A 23,941-nucleotide genomic window follows, 5' to 3' on the forward strand; every position below is an offset into this window, starting at 1 on the left:
GCTGACATAATAGTGAACTAGTTTTTTTCTGGATTCATTAAAACAAGACCATATTGGCAGATGTTTTGTCGCATTTAATTGAAAACATAAACATTACAACACAAACACTTTGTTTTGTCCCAGACGACAGTCTTCCGTTACTAACTCAACGCCATGGATGAAGATTCATTTTTTAAGATCAAGAGTCAGCATTTTCTTATGACACTAGGAGAACCAGGGTTTTTGATTAATTCAATCCAGTGATCTTCAAAACACCAACTGTTTTAATTGGCAGCTGGCTGAAGCGATCAAATCCCACGGCCCATTGGTTCCTTTTCAAACTAGTCACGGTCTGTGTTGTTTCCGCTGGCTGTGTCGTGTCAATAAAGTTGTAAATGAAGTCGAATGTGGGACACCACAATCAGGTTTGGTGTGAGTCCTGGTCAAGGATCGCTTGAATGGCCCAAACCTTAAATATCTACTGACGAGTCTCGGGAATACTTAGGCCAACATCAACAAAAAAGCTTTTTCTGAACAGTTATACATCGAGATAAGATAGTCCAAAGTAATTGATTTCTATTCAGTCTTCCTTTTGGAGTAAGATTGACCTAAATTATTGATTGTTGCAATATTGATCCATTTATAGAAAGACAATAGAGGTCGCATCCTAAACTTTTGTATGACAAAGCCAGTAGAAACACTTAACTTACTTTATCACTCACATATAATTATTAGCTTTTATTTTAATATGACACCTGATCATCTTAATAGTTCAATTGATGTATGCTGATAATCATCTTCATTTGTCATGAAGACAATGTCTAGGATTTTATTAGTTTCTTTCATGATTTGATATCTGACTTGATCCAGAAACCTTCCGGAAACCTTTCTAAACGACGTCAAAGTAAACACAAAGACGGCGCTAAGAGTGGGGGAGAAAACAATCATCATTGATGTCTCCTTGGTGTCCGCACACAAGGTTAACTGGGTCCATATCTTCAAAGTGAGTGTCAGAATGAGGGTGACACTTTTAATTACGGGCTATTGGCACCGTGCTGCAGAGCGCCACCGCACCGACTCAAAAACAAGGCTTTGTGAGCAGCACCTCTGGGGAAGTCTATGCACTGGCCGAAGATCAGACAAAGCCGCCATTGACACAAGCGCAGTCACACTGACGGTACCGGCAGGCTTCATCCCGATGCCGGGATAATAATCAACGTTCACACTAATAATGAACTTTTTCCCCACAAGTAGCTTAATGGTTTCTTTTCAATTACCTGGTTTCATCCTCTTAATCCAATTATTGAAGGCACATCTTTCCTGGTGGAATCAGAAGAAGGTGGATTTTATTCGCTCTCTGAGCTATTTTTAACTGTCGAATTACTGTTGTAATGTCGAAAATGTTCCAGCCTCGAAATGTCATGTAAGATTTAACGACCTTTTTTTTCTTCAATTTCGTGTTAATCTGGATGTCTGGTACAAGTAACACTTTCATTTAAGAGCTAAAATCGAGACATTTTTCCATGTTTTCTTCATACATCAACAGCTAGGACATTGTTCTAACAAAAAGTTTTCATATGATGTTATTCTAGAGATACGGTAGTTACAATTGTATGGCTGTGGTTTGTATATCTCTAAATTGACACAGAATTAGATACAACATAATGGTATCTAAACTCTGCGTTTATTCAAGTCAAGATTCTTATAGTTTTAATATATAATTGTTTATCGTATTTGCTCTCAAGCAAATGAAAGGAAGTTTATACCAATTTATTTTTAGTCAGACTGGTTCTGCATTGATTAAATATGCTGCTAATTCACTGTATTAGAATTAGTAGCTGCCATCTGCCATGTTAGAAATCGTCCTCGTCAATCACACTGACTTAAACTTGATAAATCTTTGGAATGTCATTTGTGAATGTAACATTGAAGCATGACAACAATAACAATAGCTGACGTTTTCTCTCCTTGTTTCCCAGGTCAGGAAGACTGGGCGAACAATCGTGGAAAGGCAACATCAGCGCGGAAAACTAAAGCAGCGTACAGAGATCAGCCATACACAAGATATTGAACTGTTGACACAGTCCTCACTCAAGTCCTCGTGGCTGTGTTCCCAAGTAATGGAGTTTTTTATGGACACTTCCTCATTTTTAGACAAGAAACCTCAAGTGGAAATGAAGGGAATCCCAATCCAACATGGAATTAGATGAAATACAAATTGAATCCAGACCTTGTCAGTCAATGTTACATTTTTTTACGGGAGGTCAGACGGACTGCGGCCAATGTTCGGACATCGTCCACATTTATGTACGAATGATCTCCGTGACTGTGGCTCATTCTAGATGGTGGAGCTCATGAACAAACTGACCACGACCTGGTTGTCTGGAGGTTTTGTCGATCCCTCATATATTGAGTTTTTCTTTATTTGTCAATGAATGATAAACAGCCATCATTCATGTATGTTTTAATATATATATATAACTGAACACTCGTCTCTCAACTATTGGCTCAAGTTAAGTAAATATCTCCATTGATGGTTTAACCCTCACCTTAACTTAAAGTGTTTTCCACCTGAAAGGATGCAGGTAAAACAGGGGATAATTGATTTGGCATGAACTGAATATAGTAAATGAGGAATAAGAGATAAACTTGATGTCACAGGTAGTGCTGGTGACTGAACGTTGGTTCTTTCATTGCACCCATCAAAATGTTCTGCGACTAATAAGTATCGAAATACGTCTTATCTTTGGGTGCCAAGTTCTAAACACGGACGGTGGGAATGTCCTTGGTATGTAGTCTGGTGAAGCCTTCATCAACAAAGACAAAATACTGTCATCACCAAGCCTTTATTTAATAACGAAAACAAGACAAGACACAACATAAATGCTTGCTTTTGACAAAAACATAATTTATGATCAATAATAAAAGTAGACTTGATTTTTTTATTTTCTGTTAACATTATTTATTGTTTTTCAGAATGAACACAAATAAACCTTTAGCATTTGTGGGATAAATACAATTTTAGATTGAGGTATGTCGTTTGAGAATTAAGGTTAATTTCTAGACTCCACATTGAAATGACATTGAAATGACAGTGTCTTTAAGGGAAGGATCATCAGTTAAAGTGTCACTCAGGAGTGTGTATTGTATCGACATTTTTTTTTTACTCACACCCAGCCCTGCTCACGCGTGACAAATCTGATGTTCAATTTTAACTTCAGGATTAAGTACCAGGACAAAATGAATCTTCTCAACCAGAAACATTAAGCTTCACTTGAGAAAGACGTAATCCCTCATTTCAGGAGTTGTAGGAGGGTCACCATCGACCAGGTCTGCAGCCGGTCTTTATCCCACAGAAAAGTTATCGTGTCAGCCAAAGGTTAAATTACTTGGTTGGCAACTTGAAGCAACATTGTCCAATAATAATAGTAATAAATATTTGTCATTATATTTAGAAAATACAATAGATGTGAATTTAGTGACAGACAAGTTCATCCTCCATCACCACAAAAAGGTACCAGCAGTTGAAACTGGTGAGAAAATTGAAATAATGTATGAGGGAAATATTACTTTACTCCTCAGTTTTCACTTGAACGTCAAAAATTATTGCCCGGAACATGTTGATATGTTGTACTGTGAATCAAACACTAAACCACCGGACATAAAACTGCATAAAAACCTAAACTCAACAGTGCGGATGAAGCCCATGTGTGTGAGAGAAACAGACATGTCGTAATCCGTACGGATGATTCCCTCACAACAGGTTGTGCCACTGAATCCCCGACTCTCTCAACTGTTGCTCACTAAATTGTCGTAGCTTAGATTTAGAGAAGTTCCGTACTCTAGAGATCCTTTTTTTTCTGGGGTTTTTGGTGGAGGTTTGTCCTTTGTAAAATAAATTTTCAACAAGACAGGAAACTAGACTGTCTGCATACTGTATTGCTGTCTACACTCTTTTTTGTAACATATTTTAAAGGGCTTATAGAAGCAGGCCTTTCATATTTTGTCCATGTTCTACTGCCGAAACAGTAGTTTTTTAAGTTATGTGATTTTAAGTTTCTTATATATATATATATATATATATATATACATATATATATATATATATATATATATATAAAATAAAAGCTTATGTAAGCCCTTTAATATTTTACCCTTGTTGATGCTGAATAAACATTTGAAAATAATGTGTGTTTGGAGGAATAATTATGTTTTATAATTAATATAACATTAAATATTTATGTTTAAAAAGTACATAATCTTTCGACTAACTTTAAACGGACATATTCTAAAGACTTTTCTAAAGAAAACCTTGCAGACAGAAGTCCGACCTTGTGGGCGACCTTCATGATCAGATAACAGTTGCTATCTGGTCAGCATGTAATGCATTTTGTCGAAACTCCCTGTGACGGATTTTGTGATAATTACTTTGCCACTCTTGAAAAATCTGTTGTGTTTGTTCGTATAATTCAACGTGAGGCGAACGCTCATCTACTTCATCAGTAAACATGCATTAACTGGGTGTTTACTGCCAGGCGACATGGCTGCGAGCGCCGCAGTATTGACCTCCTGTCGGTCACTGCCACGGAGGACGGACGGCGCTCCTTCCTCGGATGAATGTCGCTCACTTGTTCCCGTCCTCTCTCTCCTCCTCTGGTCATGTGACCCTCTCGTTTCAAGAGTCTGCCCTGTCCGCTAATAAGAGTCTAAACGTCCCCCGGCTGGCAGTAGCCGTTCAAACGTCCCACAAGGTAAAGGCCGCCACATAGTTTAACCTCTCGCATCACAGTTTGACTTAGATGCGACAAAGTCAGAATCATTAAAGTGAAATAAACCCCAGTCATAACTTGAAACAATTTAGAAACTAACTGCTCCTACGTCCTCATTCTTTTGATACGACCATTACAAAATTGCTGATCAGGCACATTTATGCTCTTGTTTGTTTTTTTTCCTTCTAGGTAAGTGTAGCGAGTCGGCCATCATATTGTCTTCTCTGTGATGAAGGTACATTAGCTTTGACATATTGTTAATGATTGTTTATGGTTCTACTTCTCGTGCCACATGGAGTCACATGTAAGTGGACTTCCACAGCTTCTCCAGATCTACTGAGACCACTTTCCCTCTCTAGATTCCACCCAATCGTTGCCAAACCACTCGTTTCCCGCCAAAACCTTTTTATTTATTTCTTATTGAAGCCATGGTACTCGCCACTTTCTGTCCTCTGGTGCTGCTAAAAGTAGACGCAGTGATGCCAAACAATGTCACTGTGTAGCGATGGGATGCTGACTGTGTGCTTCAGGACTGTCTTCAGAGAAGAGAGGAAGACTGCAGGTACCTTTCAGGGTATCAAGTATCAGCACCACTTCTGGGATGAACAGTTGTCATCAGCATGAGATGCAACGCAGATGTCAGTGCCTTGTTTCTATTTTTTGTTTTAGTTCCTCTGGTATGTTTTTTATCCAAAAGACAAACATTGGATGTGTGTTTCCATCTCTCACAACGCATTGGTACTCACCTGGTCAACCATCTCATGCAGACACAACTTAGCCTCAACATAATACTGACAGTGTAACTGAGTCGCCAAAAAATACTGGGGGAACTGAAAATGACTTTTGCGTTAATCTTTTGAATCCCTGTTAAAGCAAAAGCAACAGTTTGGCACTAATATCGGTTATAACCTACAAGTAACGATGAAGCTTCAAGAAGCAGTGTCAATATTTTCAGTGTCCACTAGATGGCGGTCTCTGCACTATTTTCCTTTGTTTTGAACAACTGTTCTAATGAAACATCACATCATTTTTAAACTGGTGGCGCCACCTACTGACCTCTAAACAATATGACACTGTTTCATGAAGCTTCAGCAGTAGTTTCCACAGAATTCGGACATTGGGAGACCATGAAGAAGACCCAGGACATGCAATCAAGGTTTATAAATGTATGGTGACCACAAATATCATTATAAAGCAGGTTGAAAAAAAAACAGACACGCAGTTTCAGTTGCATCCTAATCTTTCTCTTATTCTAGTAGTCCAATAGTTTTCTGGAGGGTTGTCCTTCAGTGTCCTTTACAATAAAAACTAATGCTACATACAATAAATCCTTGTTTAAATTATTTGTGCACTTTATTCCTCCAGCATTGTGTCAGTGACCTGAGTTCGCCTGATCTAGTATTTACATGACTTTGAGACACAGGTACTGTCTCCTGACTTCTGTGTTTAGTGTTGAAATATATATATATATTTCTGGAGCTTGTAACGTCAGAAATAACCCCAGTGTTGAGAAATCACTTCCCTCCGTTTTTTTTTCATGCCCTTCCACAGAGGTCCCACGAGACGCCCAGTCCTACTGGACTTTGTACTCTTTGGACCCAGGACGGGCCAAACCAAGGAGACTGTTCTGGTTCTGTATGGATGGTGAAAAATCATGTTATTGTTTCAGAACTGCTGGATTTAAAGTAATATTCATGAGAAAAGTACTGATTGAAGTGACGTGTCCACGATCCCTGAACTCATCGAAGCCCAGACATCCATTCAACACTGCATCTACATTATTATTATTATAAATAAAACATTTTCTTAAAGCGCTCCTTTTCTGCCTCATTAATGCTCAAGGCTTTTGTTGTATTATTATTGTTAAACCACAACTGTTAAATAATTCATTGTGATAATTTTGCTTCACTCTGACATTCCAATGTGAAGCACTTTCCCTCACAACACGCATCGTTGCTAATTATATAGACGACATTTGACTCAGAATATCTTGCATTGATTCTTATCTCTTTGCAAAACATTATTTTAAGTGGCAGAACAAGAACTGTAAGAGTTCAATTATATTTTATGGCTCACTTGCTGTTGAGTCACTGATTGTGCTCAATCAATACATATATACTGTAATAATGATAGTAAATAAATAAACAAATAAAGAAAAGTCATAATGAATTCATAAATTAAGTATATTTTATATTTATTTAAAAAGTGATTCATTTCTTTGAATTCAAACATGTATTTGTTTTTAGAATTGTGTATTTATTTCTACAATTTGACATTCTCTTTTATCAATATTTAAAGAAGCTAAAACTGTAAAAACATTAAAGGCCCCATCGTATATATATTTTTAATAATAATTTGTTTTGGATGCCTTGTGTTGGAGAAATCTTTTTCAGTTTGACTGCTGTAATAAGTAAGTAATTTCGGTGGTCAGATCACTCTCTGGGTAAAGTTATATAGTGACTTAAAATAGAGAGTTAGACATAAATTGTGACTTAAACATTAAACCATCGTTACAGAAAATGTGAAAAAGTAATAAAATATAATGTTGACATGCTACAAAGTGCTGGTTTTAGTGAAATTAAAACAAAAGCACATACAGATATAAATGCTAAACTTGTGATAATCACCCCAAATTCAAACTTCACTCATTTTCTACTCTGATGTTATTTTTAGAATATGTCTCTTTTTGTTTATTCATGCTTATTGTCTTCGCGACACACTTAAATACCTCCAAATGACTCCATGGTACTCGTCTGTACCGTCAATCTTGTTTTGAAGCCTCAACCTTACAAATTGTTCCCAAAAATGTAAAAAAAAGTTTATGTTTTAAGATTGTTCTTTGGCGGAAGATCGCAAGCTACCATCGTACATCTTGGAGCTGGAGTTAAAACTGAGAGATTACGCTACAAACATGCTTAAAATATAGACTTGTTACATTTTTTTTGAACAATTCCTCTTGTCGAGGCTTCAATATGATAGGGACGTTATAGACGAGGTATTTGGATGTTTTTAAGTGTCTTTTTGGACGAAGATGAGGATGAAGACGACTGAGTGTCATCCGCTACATTAAAATGAACATACATTTTTATCTACTCTTAAATGGAACAGATTACTGGATATTATCCCAACCCCTAGTTGTCATGAGGGTAAGTGGAAAATGAGTTAAGTTTAAATTGCGGGTGAACTATCACTTTAACTACCTGTGCAAAAACACTGTAGTTAAACAAAATGGTTGTAGTATTACTTACAGCAGCATTTCAAAGTAATAATGCAGCATATGTAGGATAAGGATGCTGTGATTCATGATATTGAACAGTGTTGTCAGGTTAGGTTAGGTTAGGTAGGTAGAACTTTATTGATCCATCAGGAGGTCTCCTTCGGGAAATTGTTTTTTTTTCCAATTAGCCACAGCAACACAGCAATTTTTCATAAAGAATAAAAAATAATAAAATAAGAACAAGTCCATCTTTATCATCTCTTTTTTTACTGATGGTTCTGAGAATGAAACTGTTGTGGCGCTCCATCGCCTTAAGCCTGTGGAGGAAATCATAGTCAACTAGAACCGTGGTCGGCGACAAATGAATAAATAATAACGTATCATCCAAACCCGGATCATTGAGCCCATTGACCCACATTTCACCCACGGATGTGAATAAATCATTGTGTTGTTTTAAACACAGATGCGTGTTTGCTCCACGTGTGCGTCTTAATCACACTTGACATGGATGGATTCTACATTCCCAAAATGGATGGCAGAGTCGCTCTCAGTGGCGCGTGAGTCCAGGGAGGCTGATCCGCGGCCGCTGCACTTGTATGCCCTCTGCGCCAAACAATGGTTTTCCATTAAAGCAGCAATTCTCTCCCCGAAGCTCCGTACAGAGCCTCAGACAATAACTCAGCGGCTCGGCTCCGGAGACGGGGGAGGAGGGGGATCTTCCCGGAGTCAAATATCTTCACCTTTAGCTGCTGATTCCTGCTCCTGCGGGGTTTTAACATGACAGGCTTATCTGGCGCTGAGCTGCTGCGAGCTAATCAAGTGAGAGCAGCTTAATTGATTGAGGGTTCCAACAAAGGAGGTGCGAGTGATGGTTCCACTACAGACTGTTACATCACCGGGATAACAACCCGCCGCGGCTTAATACAGAATAGATGGATATTTTGGCTTTAAAATGTTTAAAAATAACCGACAGCGACACAAATCTCATGTTGTATTGAGAACACAAAGTTTGTCTGGTTGTCCTGAGAGACGCCCATGAACACATAGTGAGAGGCTTTATCGTAGCAAAAGCTATGTTCTGGAACCTTGCTCTTGCTTTGTTTCTATATTCCTTTGTTTATGAAGACTACCTCTGGTATCTTTCAGTTTTTTCATTTACTTGATGATTAATATTAACGTTCTTGTTTATATTATTGGCCTATTTCACCATGTATTGAAAATAATTAAAGGTATATTGTTGTGTTTTCTACTGTTGAATTTAAAAAAAAACAAACATGAATTTCCACTACCTTATCGGGACATACATATCGTAGTAAATTCTATTACAATTAAAGTTGTATCATGAATCATGTTTGATTAAATTTAATATATTTTATTTTATTAATATTAATTATCAATTATTTATTTATCTGACATTTTATGGTAATGTCTCTTATTTATGTTTTTATTATGTTTTATTCTATTAGTCTATTTTTCTATTTCATTTGCATTTCCTTTTTATATTCTTAACTTTTTATTCATCACATCAAATTCAAATGTTGTTTACAATTACAATTACAATTGCAATAAATATTTCTGATTCTTATTCTAATATTCTGTTTTATAATCTTATAATATCTCCCAGAAAAGTGTGTGTGACTCTATTTCTCTGTCATAGTTTAATTACTATAAAAGCTTTTTTTAAATTTATTTTTTATTATTAATTTGATTTCATTTACTGTGAACTGTATATCTGAGGCAAAATAAACAATTCAAATTATACATTATAATAAAACATTTACAATATTTAATTAAACCCATACAGACTTCTACAGAGTGCCTTAGGAAAACAGAAATCTTTCTTTGGTGAGGAAGAGAAGTCATTAGAAAATAGCCTCGAGCTTCTCTTTTATGAAACAAAAAGATGAATTCATGAATTCATAGGTTGGCATTACGATGAAAAGGAGTTGAAGTCATGGTGTTTTGTGATGTTTCTCTTCCAGACTTGCACCCAAATAATAACAGTCTTATACCAGGGTTATCAATCAGATGTTCATGTCTTCATGTTTCTCTCGCCGTGTGCCATTAAAAGACGCTCACATCTTGTTGGGCTGCTCGTCCTCTGAGATCATTTGGTCTTATGATAGGTCATACTTGGGGCAAATGCAATGAGCAGGTTTATTTGCAGTTTAATTAAATGCTTCCATTCAGAGAGTGGAATAGTGCGAAAATGACCTGGGAGGCAGTGCCGGGAACCTCATGAATAAACAATCTCTGATGCTTATTTCTCACATTCCAGGCTTGCAAACACACGAGAGAAACCCCGCGAGTGTACCTTCTATCACAATCGTCCACAGTTTCATTAACAAGGGTTTATCAAATCAGTGGAGACAGAAGAGCTTCTCAGATGAACCTTCACAATTTCAGTTCAGTGAGTTCAGCCTGAAATACATTAAACATGAAGGATTCAATCTTAATCACAAATAATGTCAGAATCTGAATTAACACTTTTACTTAAACAAAGAATAGAAATCAAATCCGGTTTAAAGTCAGACATTTACTTGCAAGTGAGAAAGAAGAGTTTACATGTCTGTCTGAATCCTCTCTGAAGCACAGAGCTGTTTGTTCCCTGTTATGTTTATGTTATCTTGTTTTTCACCAAACACTTTAGCTATTATCCTCAAGGTCAGGGTAACCTTGTGTTGTCTCTGGGTCAAGGTGAACTGGCTTCCGGAAATACATATGCAGTGGTAGAGGTCGTTCACCCAGAGGCAACACAAGGGATATCACAAACACATTTGTTTTCGGTCCTGTGGGGCACCTTGACCCTGACATAACACAAGAGTTAAAAAGCAGGTAAATTGATTATAGACAGTTGTAGACAATCATTGGAACATCTGTTTAGACAATACAGAAAAAAAAAGACAATTTTCAAGTCAAATTTAAATGTTTTAATTAAATGAAAAATACAGCATGACTTATAAATAACAGTACTTCTAACTGATATTAATTATGGTAAAGAAAATAGCACAAAAGTGAATTAAACATGAAATTAAATAAAACAAAAACTAAATTTTAAAAGTTACAAAAAAATTATAATAAGAAACATGAATAAAATAAAACTAAACAATTCACTACTGTAAATGAATATTAAATGAATCATAGTAAAACAAAATTTAAAAAAATAACATTAAATAAAACAAATTAAAACAGAGTAAGTAAAATAATATAAAGTCAAATAGAATAAAACAAATTACAATAACAAACAACACAAAAACGAATGAATAACCTAATAAAAAAAATAAGACAAAGACTTAAAAGTCTTCAAAGTGAAATAGACTTCAACATTCCAGCATTTGAGTTGCTTCTTAATTAACGCCTGATCTATTCAAAAAGCACCTGGAATGTGTCAAACATTTTCGAAAGTAAAAAGTAAAAACCCTTTAATCGTTAGCGTTTTCTTCTTTTGCTTTGAACGCGGTTTGACACAAAGTGTCAAAACTCTGGTTTGTTCCAAGGCAGTAATTTTCATCTTCTGTTTCCCTCCAAAGTAATTAAATCGGACAAAAAGAGAAGAAATTGATAGTTGAGACTGCAGTGGAAATAATTCCAAGAATTCCCAGAGTGACTTCCACCAGAGACTTTTAATTCTGCGCTGGCTTTTCTGCTTGGATTCGATACGACGACCATGACTGGCTCTCGTAATGAAAGCTTTTGTCTTCCTCACATGGACGTGTTACTTCAGACTCAACAGATTCAACATTGCGGGCGAGAAGCTCAGCGAACGCCACATGAAGTCCTTTGTAAGCCGGAGCATCACATGACCAGTGGGGGGTTCTTGTTTTCGGACATATTTAGAAATGTGGAGCAGCTTAATTAGAACAGAACTCTACAGAATCCTGTAATGAAATCATGAAAATAGAAGACAGTGAGCAACAGCAGTCATGCGTCGCTCTTCTTCCATCGCAGCGGGAATGTTTGGCTCACGTGGAATGTTTGAGTCACGAACAAAGACTCTCGAAAACAAAAATGATAAAACCGCCACCAGAAACAGCATCAAATACATCCATGTTAAACATGTGACTGGTTTCATGATTTGAACACTGAGTGAGGAATGAATCCCACATTCATAAGGTGTCACTGCTGCAAGGGAACAACAACTAACATTCTCTCTTCTCTCAGAAACAAGTAAATGACAATAATAATATTCTTTTCAAGTCTTCCTTTGAAGGCTATCTGAAAAACATGAATTAAAATCACAAGTTTCGCCCTTGAAATTACAATTATTATGATCTTAATCGCCTAATTTTAACGTGTAAAGGCAAACTTAAGCTGATTCAGATCAGGGGTCTCCAAAGTGGTCCTCAAAGGGCCGGTGGTGCAGGTTTTTGTTCCAACCAATCAAAAGCAGCCACTTTAACCCAATCAGGAGTCTTCAGAGTGTACTTCAGTTGAGTGTCAGTCTGGTGTTGCTTGTTTAAGCTGAAACCTCATTGGTTAAACAGTTTTTAGATTCATTATTTAACTACGTTCTTATTACTTCCTTTACATGTTTTATTTTTTAATAATTTGCGAAATATGGACGTACAAAACAAAACCAAAACCAAAACAAGGACAGGTTGAGTTAAAACAGAAAAAGGAAACATCAAAAAAACAAACTTAAATCAATAAATATTAGACCCTGAAATGTTTAAAATACACATACGCATGTATCCAGAAATTGAACAGTTGAATAATAATGAATAACGTATGATTTTGTTTTTCAAAGCATTTGTTGGTGGTATTATATGTAAAATGACCTTTGATTTGAATTCAGTGGTTTGCAGGTTGCAGCACAGATTATTAAAAGGATGAATGAAAAGTACAGAAGCTGATCTAAAAAGGGTGTTTTGTGTTGAGTATTGTGTGATCCGTGCACAATCGTTCTTGGAGAACAAATGTCACATCACGTCTCACCAGCAGCCGAAGCCAGCAGCTCCGGTCGGAGAAGTGACAAGGATGGCGAACATTCTCTCAGAGCTCTGATTGGCTCAGACTCAGAGGCACAACTGCTGCCCTCCCCTTCAGCTGCTGTAGCGCCACATTAGTGTCAGGGGCCGGTCCCTGCAGGAGAACTGCTGCGGTGGGCTCGGCAACTCAGAGCCTAATTGGGGCCCGAGGACTCCCTCTGATGGGGCAGCTGTGCTCCTCTGGCTGAAGGAAGGATCAGAAACTCTGTGACTAGCCAGAGGTCAGAGGTGGCCGTGCGGCTGCTCAGCAGGAGGACCCTCAGGAGGACCCCGCCGTCAGACACTGCTGATTCTCCGACAGGAGCCCTTAGCCGATCCCTCGCTTTTGCTCGGACGTTTAGTCAACGATGATATTATTGTTGAGGGCTTCTATCCTTAAGTGTTTATGTTATGCACAAGGACAGCGTAATAAACTTTAAACGGCTGGTGTGTCAAATTAATATTTAATGATGTGACCCATTATAAAATCATTCCTGATATAATCCTTTGAATTCAGAAACCACAGATTGAAGTTTTTAGAGACCCCGGGCGTCAAAACAAACACAATGTTGGGAAAATACCTGAAGCTCTTTCCCAGGTGCAAAACAAATAGACTCAAGGACTCATTCATTCCTCGGGCTATTAAATTGTACAATTCTGAGTTCTAGGGCAGGAGTGGAGTGAAAGTATCATGATGTTCTGTTCTATGTTAATCTTTGTATCCTTTGTTATTTTTCTCTGATCTATGTTCTTTATCTTTATCTTTAGACTCATCTTGTTCTTTCTCTTTATTTCTCTTTGTTCTTGTTCTTATTTTGATTATTTTCTATGAAAAATTGCTGTATTTGCTAATAATAATTTGGAAAAAAAACAATTTCCCGAAGGAGACCTCCTCAGGGATCAATAAAGCTCTACCTAACCTAACCTAACCTAAGCACCAGTGCTTCTATGTCATCACATGATCGTCTACGCGTCACATGATTGGCTGAAAGATCAACGTAGCTCGGTATCCTTTGGTATTGTCCGGTCTCTGTTGTATAAAACCACATTTCATTTTTTTATTTTTTTATTTGAAAGTCTACGAATGATTTTTTCTTCTTTAATTATTGTAATTACAACGTCATATTAATTTAAAAAACATTTTTTATTAAATGATACTAATTTGAATTATTGTTGATATTTTAAACTAAATTTCAAACTATTTTACTGTATAACTGATTTAGTGTCTATTTAAGTGGATGAAGACTCTTCTAACAAGCTGTCATGATGAACTAATGCAAAGAATTAAATGAGCAAACCCCTGTTACATACAAGTCACTGAACTACATTTTCAACTCATCAATCTTGAGTAAGGGAAAAAAAGCCAAGAACAATTAGTCATTTAAAATAATGATAAACATATAAAATATCCATAAATGTCTCGTCATTTTGCTGCTGAAATGTCCTGTAATACCAGGATGAGCCAAAACAATGAGTCGCTCTCTTGAATTCTTCCTTTGAACTGAACTTGGATAAGATAAACCTAAGAAATAGTTTTTGTTAATAGTTTATTGGCTTCATTTCACAATTCACTTGTGATTTATTTATTTAATAGTCAATTTTACCAAATAATTTGCATACATTTTACATATACAATCGTTTAGATTTTAAAGGCTGAACAGTAGCAGAGAAAGAAAATCATTTCTTATTATTCTCTGAACTGAAGCGAAGGAAATGTAATTGCTCGCCCACTCACCGTTGAAAATGTTTCTGAACTATTCTGAACAAACTCGTGAGCAACAATTAGGACCTTCCAATCCAACCAGCAGCGTTGAGGAATGTGACTTCAGGACACAGACGTGTTTGAGCTGAGCGATGACGAATGCTATTTAGTGCTGAAAATGATGATGTTATCATGGATAGGAACACCTCACGGCGCTCCACGTGAAGTCTATGGAAAGGCGAAATGAAGAACTTTGTCTTCATTTTCCTCTCATCTATTCCTGCTTCTCTTGGTGGCAGGACCATCTCCTCCTGACTCAGAAGAATCCACTTCAACTCCTGCGGAGCGTAATGAGCTAGCCAGCCGCTTCAGAGAGGAGGCATTATCCTTCCAGAGGACAAAAATGCTATTATGAAGTGATTAGGTGGAAGAGCACGGCATGGAAATCACTCCGGAATCTTTTTTTTTTTTCAAACATTAATTAGTGGTTCTGTCAGCAAGAGTCAATTTACTGGGATGACTAATGTGTGTATCTCTCCCACCGCTCATCATGACCCACTGCAGCTCGGCTGTCTCGTGCACGCAGCGACACACAGCGCTAACTCGTCGCTACAGTCGACCAGGAGTATATATTTTGGATGTAGGAAGCTTTGATTGTTGAAGCAGTTCTTTTTTCTACCATTTATTCCCATATTGCAGTGGTGGGAGGCTGGAGACTATCCCAGCTGCATGGTCCGCTTTCTTTCTCTGATCACCGGAGTATATTCTGGCTTTACATGTTTAAAAAAATCGTTATATCAAACAGCAGCTTAGGATGTAAGTAAGTAAGTAAGTCATTTTTATTTGTATAGCGCTTTTCCAGACAAGGGTCACAAAGCGCTTAAACAATCAAAACAATATTCAATAAAGTATATATTTTAAAGATCAAGATAAAACTGAGAACACAACAGGAAAATCAAGGAAAAGCCTGAACAAATAGAAACGTCTTAAGATGTTTCTTAAAGGAGTCAATAGATCATCAAACACAGAGAGAGAGGAAGATTTTTCCAAAGCTTAGGAGCAACAGCCTGAAAAGATTTCTCTCCTCTGGTCCTGAACCGTGTTCAGGAACCATCAGTAGACTCTGATCCACAGACCTCAGAGCCCGAGCTCGGGTGTAAGGCTGGATCAGATCAGTCATGTAAGGAGGAGCCTGACCATGAATAGATCTGAAAGTAAGAACCAGAATTTTAAAGTTGATCCTGAAAGAAACTGGAAGCCAGTGAAGAGTTTTAAGGATTGGAGAAATGTGAGTTCTTCTACTTTAGCGGGTCAGAATTCTCGCTGCAGAGTTCTGAATCAACTGCAGGCGAGACAGCTCCTTCTTGTTAAGACATGAAAACAAACTGTTACAATAGTCCAGACGAGAAGAAACAAACACATGGATAAGATCCAGATCATGTTCCGACAACATTTTCCTAAGTTTAGAGATTTTTCTCAGTTGAAGGAAACAGTTTCTGGTCAGTTTGTGCTCCAACGATCTGGCCTTCTGGCAAAATAAATATGCTGAAGTTAACTTTCCAGGATAAAACACCATCAATGTGGAGGGAGAATTGGGAGTTCAAAAATAAAAAGTCTAATAGGTCTAATAGGCTGAGATGCCTATTTATTCACTCATTATTTAATCAATCAAAACGGTGCTTAAATCAAACTCATGGGCTCTCTCTGGTGTTGTGTGCTTGAGATTTATGACACTCACTCGGCTATTAGAGAGCAACATGTGGTCGTAATCACAGGGATGTGCTCTTCTTCATGCTACATCGATTCATCCTTCAGCCAGAGGATCTTCCTCGTTATGCAAGTCGTGTCTATTAAAGAGCCGGAGGACCGGGTCTGATCCCCGATCGCTTGTGAGGTCACCGGCGTCATCCCTGCGAGCGCTCGCTCTCTCAGGAGGACGCCACGGCCGCATGATCCATGGTGTGTTGTTTTTACTGCTGAGCAAAGACGGGAGGTGCCGCGATGCTTCATATCTTTGCCACAAGGACACTTCAGAGAGAGATTATCTCCACATGGCTGGACGGTGAATAAAACAGCAACTTCTGATGCTCAAACAGTCTCTCCTGTTGTTGCAAGAAAAAGAGAACAAAGTTGAAAGGGTCAAACGACTCAAGTTCTATCTGTGTCTGTATTCACATATGAGGGTGTTGAGTTAGAAGATCACTTCATCTCTTCGTTCCTTCAGTCGATGACGATTGCATGCTGTACACGAATACACGAAACAAAACAAAAACTTAATATCAATTCAATTATCTGTGATGATTCAAAAACTTTTATGTATTATAGGCGTCATAGCTCAGTGGTTGCCTGCAATCCAAAAGGTTGCAGGTTCAATCCCAGCTGCAGACAAGCTTGTGTCGTTGTGTCCCTGAGCAAGACACTTTACCCTGATTGCTCCTGATGGCAGATTCGGCGCCATGTGGTGCAGCCTACTCCCATCAGTATGTGTGAATGGCTGTCAAAGCGCTTTGTGACCCTGGTCTAGAAAGGCGCTATATAAATAGAGATTATTATTATTATTTATGTATTAAAATATTTTAAAATGTCATCAAATGTGAACATGTTTTTTCAGTCTATATATACATATACAGTGTTTATATCAACCCATTTTTATCAATTCTTTCACATTTTTCTGCACATGTAACTGGTTACACAAGGTATATTTTTGATCTTCGAGATGCCATTTGACTTTTCACAGTTGGTTATATAACCTGTCTCAATTACAGACCCACATAAATAGTTAATAAATTAAAGCCTACACAACAGATAAATCAAAAAATGTTTTATTTTATAAACAATTTGTATTTTATGTTATTTTTGTATTTTTTATATATACATATTAAGTAAAAATTATTTGTAAAGCGCATTTCACAGAGCACAGGTCACAAGGTGCTTAAACAACAATACACAGTTAAAAATACATACTTAGCAGCCCCAAGAAGATTAGGAAAAAGACTGCACAAATAAGTAAGTAAGTAAGTAAGTAATTTGTATTTGTATAGCGCTTTTCCAGACCAGGGTCACAAAGAAAGTCTTAAGATGTTTCTTGAAGGAGTCAGTAGATCCATCAAACACAGAGAGAGAGGAAGATCGTTCCAAAGCTTAGGAGCAACAGCCTGGAAGGATTTCTCTCCTCTGGTCCTGAACCATGTTCAGGAACCATCTGTAGATTCTGAGCCACAGACTTAAGTGCCAGATCTGGGGTGTTAGATTGACATATATACATAAACACCTGTTATTTGTCAATCATTTTATTATATAAAGAAAAAATACTGTACGATGAACTTTTCTATTTTAAAATGTCATGATTTAATTGGAGGTTCACACATTGCATCAGTAGAGGAGATTTCACAGCCTTGTCAGCCTTAAGGAGTGTTGTTGCCCTCTTGCTTGTTCTCACATTACAGGAATGTTGTTTCCATGTCAATGGTGCAGCAGAAATGTCAAATTTCATGCAAGGCGTCACGGTTGACAAGCTTCTCACTGGGTGACTCTTAAGTGAAATATCAACCGCAGGTGCTTATATTCCTTTGTGAACAACTAGTGGTTGAGATTGGAGAAGAATCTTTGAAAATCTTTGAAATGATGGCTGTTCTTTGGACACTTTATTGAAGTATTATCGTTGTTTTACTCGTCATGAAACTCGCCATTTACTTTCTGTCCAGTCATATTTTCTTACTCTGCTGCCTGTTCATGTTTTGCTCCCATAACTTGACCAGTTCTGGTGGTCTGCTAAGGTGGTACGCCATCATCATTGATCAGATAGATCCAAGATTGGACGGCAGATTGTCACCTGGACTGTGGTGGGTCTCACCAGCAAAAAGGATGACACAGACTACAGGAGTCAGGTCTGTCGCATGGCCCGGAAGGTTCGATTGTTGTGGGCTTCAGGAGACGCAGTCCCGGCATACTGAACCTGAATGTGTACCACCAAGTTTCAGGGCTGCATGTCACTGACGAACTGTCCTGGAACAACAACACATCATTACTGGCCAATAAACTCAGAGCAGTTTCTCCACCTTATAAATGCCATCATCGGCTTGTTCTATATAGGAACCATAGAGCCTCCTGCTTCAAGACCCTCCATTGCATTGTGAGGAGGCTGAGAAGATCAGCCTTCTTATTCCTTACTGGCGTCTGAAGCATCCAAGCGTATTGTTGAAAGTGGTTGATGGTCACCTGTAGAAAGTGTCTCTAACAATCATGTTGTTTTCAAGTGTTGCATAACACCTTTATGAAAAATAAAGCTGGAGGAACGATGAACAAAAACAACCAGACATAACCCCTGGAGTGAGACAGTCTTTTCATTTGATAATGATGGATGTAAATGCCAACAAATAGTCGCATCGTTGCAAACAATGAAGTCATAATGAGTGTATATTTCGCCCTGTGTGCTGATTCTGCTGACTCGCGGCCGACACACAGACACCAGACCACAGCAGCGTCAAATCTACTTTCCCATTTCACTCAAACAGCTAAGCCCTGTGGTAAAGACCATTCTCTGTCCTCTCTTTGATTTGACATTTCATTTCATTATTTTGGCCCGTGGGCTCACTGTGCAGTGATGGCATGACAAAACTGAGCATTAATAGTGGCACAAAGAGGCCCTCAAGTGGCTCAATGGGCAGAGCTCAGCGTGGAGCAGGCAGCGAGGTCGAGGTCATAATGCAATAAAAGCCTCTTTTTTCCCCCCTCGTATTCCTTCGCTTAAGGCGGCGGGAGGACAATTCCAGAGGAGTGCGGCCGCGTGGGCGCCATTTTCTAATCACCATCCTGATTCAAATTCCGTGTGTGAATCCAGCCTGATAAAAAATTGATATGCAGTGTTGCCTGAAGGTCCAGAACCATCACTCATGTGCTGCTGGCTGCACAGACAAATTGATCATATCTGCTATTTGTGTACAAATGTAGGTGCTGCGTCATATACCTGCGACAATTAGAAACTCAAACCTTCATCCACCACATTTATTTGTTGAAACCATAATTTTGTCTGTCTATGAATGGCTGCTATACATCAAAATAGATTTAATAGAAACGTGAGAAAGCTGCTCTTATATTGCAGTAAAAAGCAACTGTTAATTGAATATATTAAAGTTCTAAGAAATAATAAATGATAATAATTGTTCTGAATAAATTATAACTGATTAAGTTTTGAATTAGGTACAAATGTGTTTTTATTCTGTCAATTAGCCACATTTTTTATGAAATATTTTATTAAAATGTTATCTATTATAACATAATATAGTGTTGTAAAGTCATCATTATTATTATTATTTAATTTCTGCGGTAATTAGTAGCAATGATTCTGGAGTTATAACACTATATATTTCCTCAAATACTTAATATATACTGATAAGTCGACATAGATTGTTATGAGCCACCATAATTATTCTTTCAATCCTAATACAAACAGAATTATATTTAATTAATGTCTTATTTGATGCATTGCACACAGTGCCTTTAAGTATTTTTCGACTATATTTATGAAAGTTGTTTAAAGTCAACATGTTTACAAAAACTTAACACAAACAACAGGAGTCGTCATTCGTGGTCATGGAACTAGATAATAACGCTAAGAAATGAAGTAGAAAACATATCGATTGTTATTCAAACCTAATGAAGTAGATGTTCTTCAACATCAACCAGAGTTTAGTTAACAAGGATTTCATTCTTTTCTTAGACAGTATATAGTTTTACAGGAGCTGACTGAACATGTTCTTTGACGTGTCTGTGACGCATGTCTGTTGAATCTCAGCGCGATCCTACCCTTTGACAACACAAGAGACACACATGGACGTGAGCGTCCTCCAGATTCACTTATATTTTAGCACAATACATTTTTATAGAGGTTGTTGACTCCAGTGATGTAGACAACATCAACTGCAACCTCCTTTCACTACTCAAGGATGAATCACTTTCTTAAAAGTGCAAACGTCCAAAAGCTAAAATGATCATAGTACTTTATCCTTCTTATAATCTGGAACAATCAGGTTCAAATGTCAAGGAAGTTTTGTCAAAACGTAAAAACAAGTTGAAATTAAATAAGAAGACATGTTTTCCCAGCAAATTTTTAAGATAAAAGAGATATTGTATAAAGATAGCAGATATTTTGTTCCATTTTGTAATAAAGATAAATATGAACTGTTCTATATGATATATTGAGTCATCCAAAAGTTGTGTACCTTTACTTGAATTCATCACACTTTCCAGCAGTTGTGTTCAGAATACACGCTGAATCCTGCGCATATCGATGTGTCCTCTGTTATTGTTATTACAGTGCTCTATACATGACCCTCCCTGCTCTCCAGATTGGTTATTGATTCTGTATGTTCGCTCCCTTATACCTATTTTTCCAGCCCGTCCAATCTGCGATATCGTGTTGCGTGAAAAATGCTGAACAGTATAAGCCGTGTCATCTGCTGCCACCTGTTACACCATAAATAAATATTATTTCACAATGCCGTCAATTTGGCTTTGTCGAGCGTTTATTTTTCCACTTCAGTGGATCCTCATATTTCATTACCTGAAGCACTTTCTTTCCTCTGCACTGTCTGAAATCGAGAATGCGACTGTTATCTACACCACAACACAATCAATAAACATGATGAAGGGAGTCTAATCCTTCAATGTCACTTTCCCCCCACATCATTCTGACAGAAATACACACACCTCAGCTCTGTATTCGTACATGTCGAAACATTTTCGGCTGGTAATACACAAAAGTTGTCAATCAAGATCTATATTTATAGGTGTGTTTTATTGGGGTTTTCTTCTGTTTAATAAGGGATATGTGGAGCAGCTCAGAGATCTCCAATGTTGATCGCACCACGGACTGGTTGAATGTAGCCATTAGTGTCACAAACCAACTAAAATATAGAAATAACAAATAAAAAATAGCATGATCTGTAAAAATACAAATATATCTAGTATCTCACAGTAACGCTGACTCAGCAGGAAGGCTGGTGTCTGTATAACACAATTGTTCCATTTGGAGTATTTATTAATTTTTACTAGTTAACACTTATTTTCTATTGGAACTTGACCAAAACAAGCGTCTTGACGTAAGATCCACAAGCCATTGTAACTGACAGATGTCTAGAAAAGATTTTCTTCAGATAGCAAAAATCAATAGAAGAGAAATAATATAAAGTGTTTTTTTCTTTCTCTGCATCTGAGGATAGAAGGCCTCACAGCACAAAGACTTTTCTATAGCGCTAATGCATTTTCTTTTTGAAACATGAAACTTATTTTTGATTGCTAGGAGTAGTTGTATATATTTTTTTGTTTTCCCTATAATGTCAGGCAGCGGCTGAAAAAAGGACTTGGGCACAGAATTTAAGCAATTTGATCAACTTTATTGCCAAGTATTTCTTTCACCTGAACTCTGTGAAGCAATGTGACTTAAAGAAACAGTCTATAAACCATAATTACTAAACCTCTGGAGAAGGAACATGAAACCAAACAGACAAAGGCAAAAGACCTCAGAAGAAAAGAAATAATAAAACCAACATTTTGGGGAAATAAAAGGAAGAGTTTTTCAAGTGATTTCTCATTATATGACAGATTTTACAAATTAATATTATTAAATCAGATCAAATGATTGTCTTGGATCTTAACTTTCCGTATCTCTGTCAAGTCTGCAATGTCCTCGTTCTTCTGGATCGAGCATGCACGTCTGCACTGAAGTGATTTCAGGATCAATCCCTCGTTTCATAGTAAATCAACTTTAATCCATCGATATCTGACTTCTGATCACCAGGAACCAAAGTGAAAACCATCCAGATGGGTTTCAGACAACCAGCATCTCTATTTATTTCCTTGTCATTTTTTCGTTTGTTTCCAGATATTTTTAAAAACTCAAGATTTTATAATAATAATGTAGGCGCCTCATAAACAAAACACAAAATTGTTCTCAGTTTTATTTGATGTATTAAACATGACAGCAATTTTGGATGTTGCATTTACTGACTTGTATATGGAGAATAAAAAAGGAAGATGAGCAGCTCTACAAGCATGCACTACACATTTAAATTAAGAATTCAACTGAATATGTGTTCAATATATTCTCGTTGTTCTCTGTAAAAGCTTCTTAAACGAGTGTGAACAGCAATATATCTAGAGGTTATTCGTGCCAATATAAAAACATCTTTGTATTCACATCTGTCCGATGTATTTTAATATTCATCACCTACATGCTCCACTTGCTACCTCTTGTCTTTCTTTGGCAGGACGTGTCTCTGCTGCACAAATTACAACGTGTGTAAAGGTCTCTGGTTTCGCTTCAACTGCTCCCGTAATGAGCAAGCACAGGTACAGTGAAGGCATCGCGCCGTCCTCGTGCATGTTCTTGCGAGTTAACTTGCTTTGACTAGCAGCCGGCTGCGTCGCATCTCCTCAATCAATCATTCCATTATCCTTTTTTTTCTGACGGGATGAACGGGAGTCGGCTTCAATTAGCATCTGTTGACGGTTCCCTGGGAGTCGTAGAGTAAATCTGGTGAATCGAGTGTTATCAGAACCATAAATTAGCTGCTCTGTTTGTTTATTCTGGCTTCAGTGGGACCGCTGCGAGGAGACAAACCACTTGTGTAGTCTTCTGTTGTACAACAAAATCAATGAGTCGTAAAGAACGTGTGGTGACCCGAAACCCCGCCGGCTGCTTGCAGTGTCGGGGTGGCACCCCAGCCACCGTCCTCAATAAGATTACACCGGTGGCAATATGTGACACAGAAGCAGACAGCATAGGATTGACAGTGTTCAGTAATTACTCGCTCCTGACATTCACTACTCTGTGGTATCCTGCTCCCACTGGGTAAATGATAGCTCTGCGTCTCAGTGCAGCTTTTATATTGAGCCGTTCTCCCAGAAAGCCCTTTCACACACACATCCACACGCACACACACACACACCCTGTAGGGGCAGAGGTCTGACGGATTCTGCTCTACGTGGAAAAAGGTTAGAAAAATGTGTAATTGCTGAAGCCCGAGGCTTCGTATCAAGATGCAGCAGTAGCTCTTGTTTGTCTTCTATGAATCATGCATGTTTTTCTATGATTTTTACAATAAATTAAACAACACAAATCTCTGCTTCTAAATACTGACATTCCAATCCAAATACATATTCAACACTAACTGAAACACACACACCAACACATAGACTCATACAAATCAAACACAGAAAAAAGAAACAGTAAAACACAGGCTCACAAAAACCCAACAGAGAAACACAGACACCAAAACGCAGACTTACACAAACCAAACACAGAAAA

General features: G+C 37.7%; 1 protein-coding gene across 1 annotated transcript in view; it reads left to right on the forward strand.

The window, feature by feature from the left end:
• Nucleotides 1–3,971, forward strand: part of khdrbs3 (KH domain containing, RNA binding, signal transduction associated 3) — a 57,274-nt gene extending 53,303 nt beyond the window's left edge. The window contains exon 9 of the mRNA XM_087785968.1: nucleotides 1,959–3,971. Coding sequence (XP_087642094.1) covers nucleotides 1,959–2,050 — 92 coding nt within the window. The 3' untranslated portion in view covers nucleotides 2,051–3,971. The remainder of the gene's footprint in view (nucleotides 1–1,958) is intronic.
• Nucleotides 3,972–23,941: the final 19,970 nt, after the last annotated feature.

This window comes from Callionymus lyra, chromosome 3 (assembly GCF_982586985.1).
Source record: "Callionymus lyra chromosome 3, fCalLyr1.hap1.1, whole genome shotgun sequence".
Lineage (NCBI taxonomy): Eukaryota > Metazoa > Chordata > Actinopteri > Syngnathiformes > Callionymidae > Callionymus > Callionymus lyra.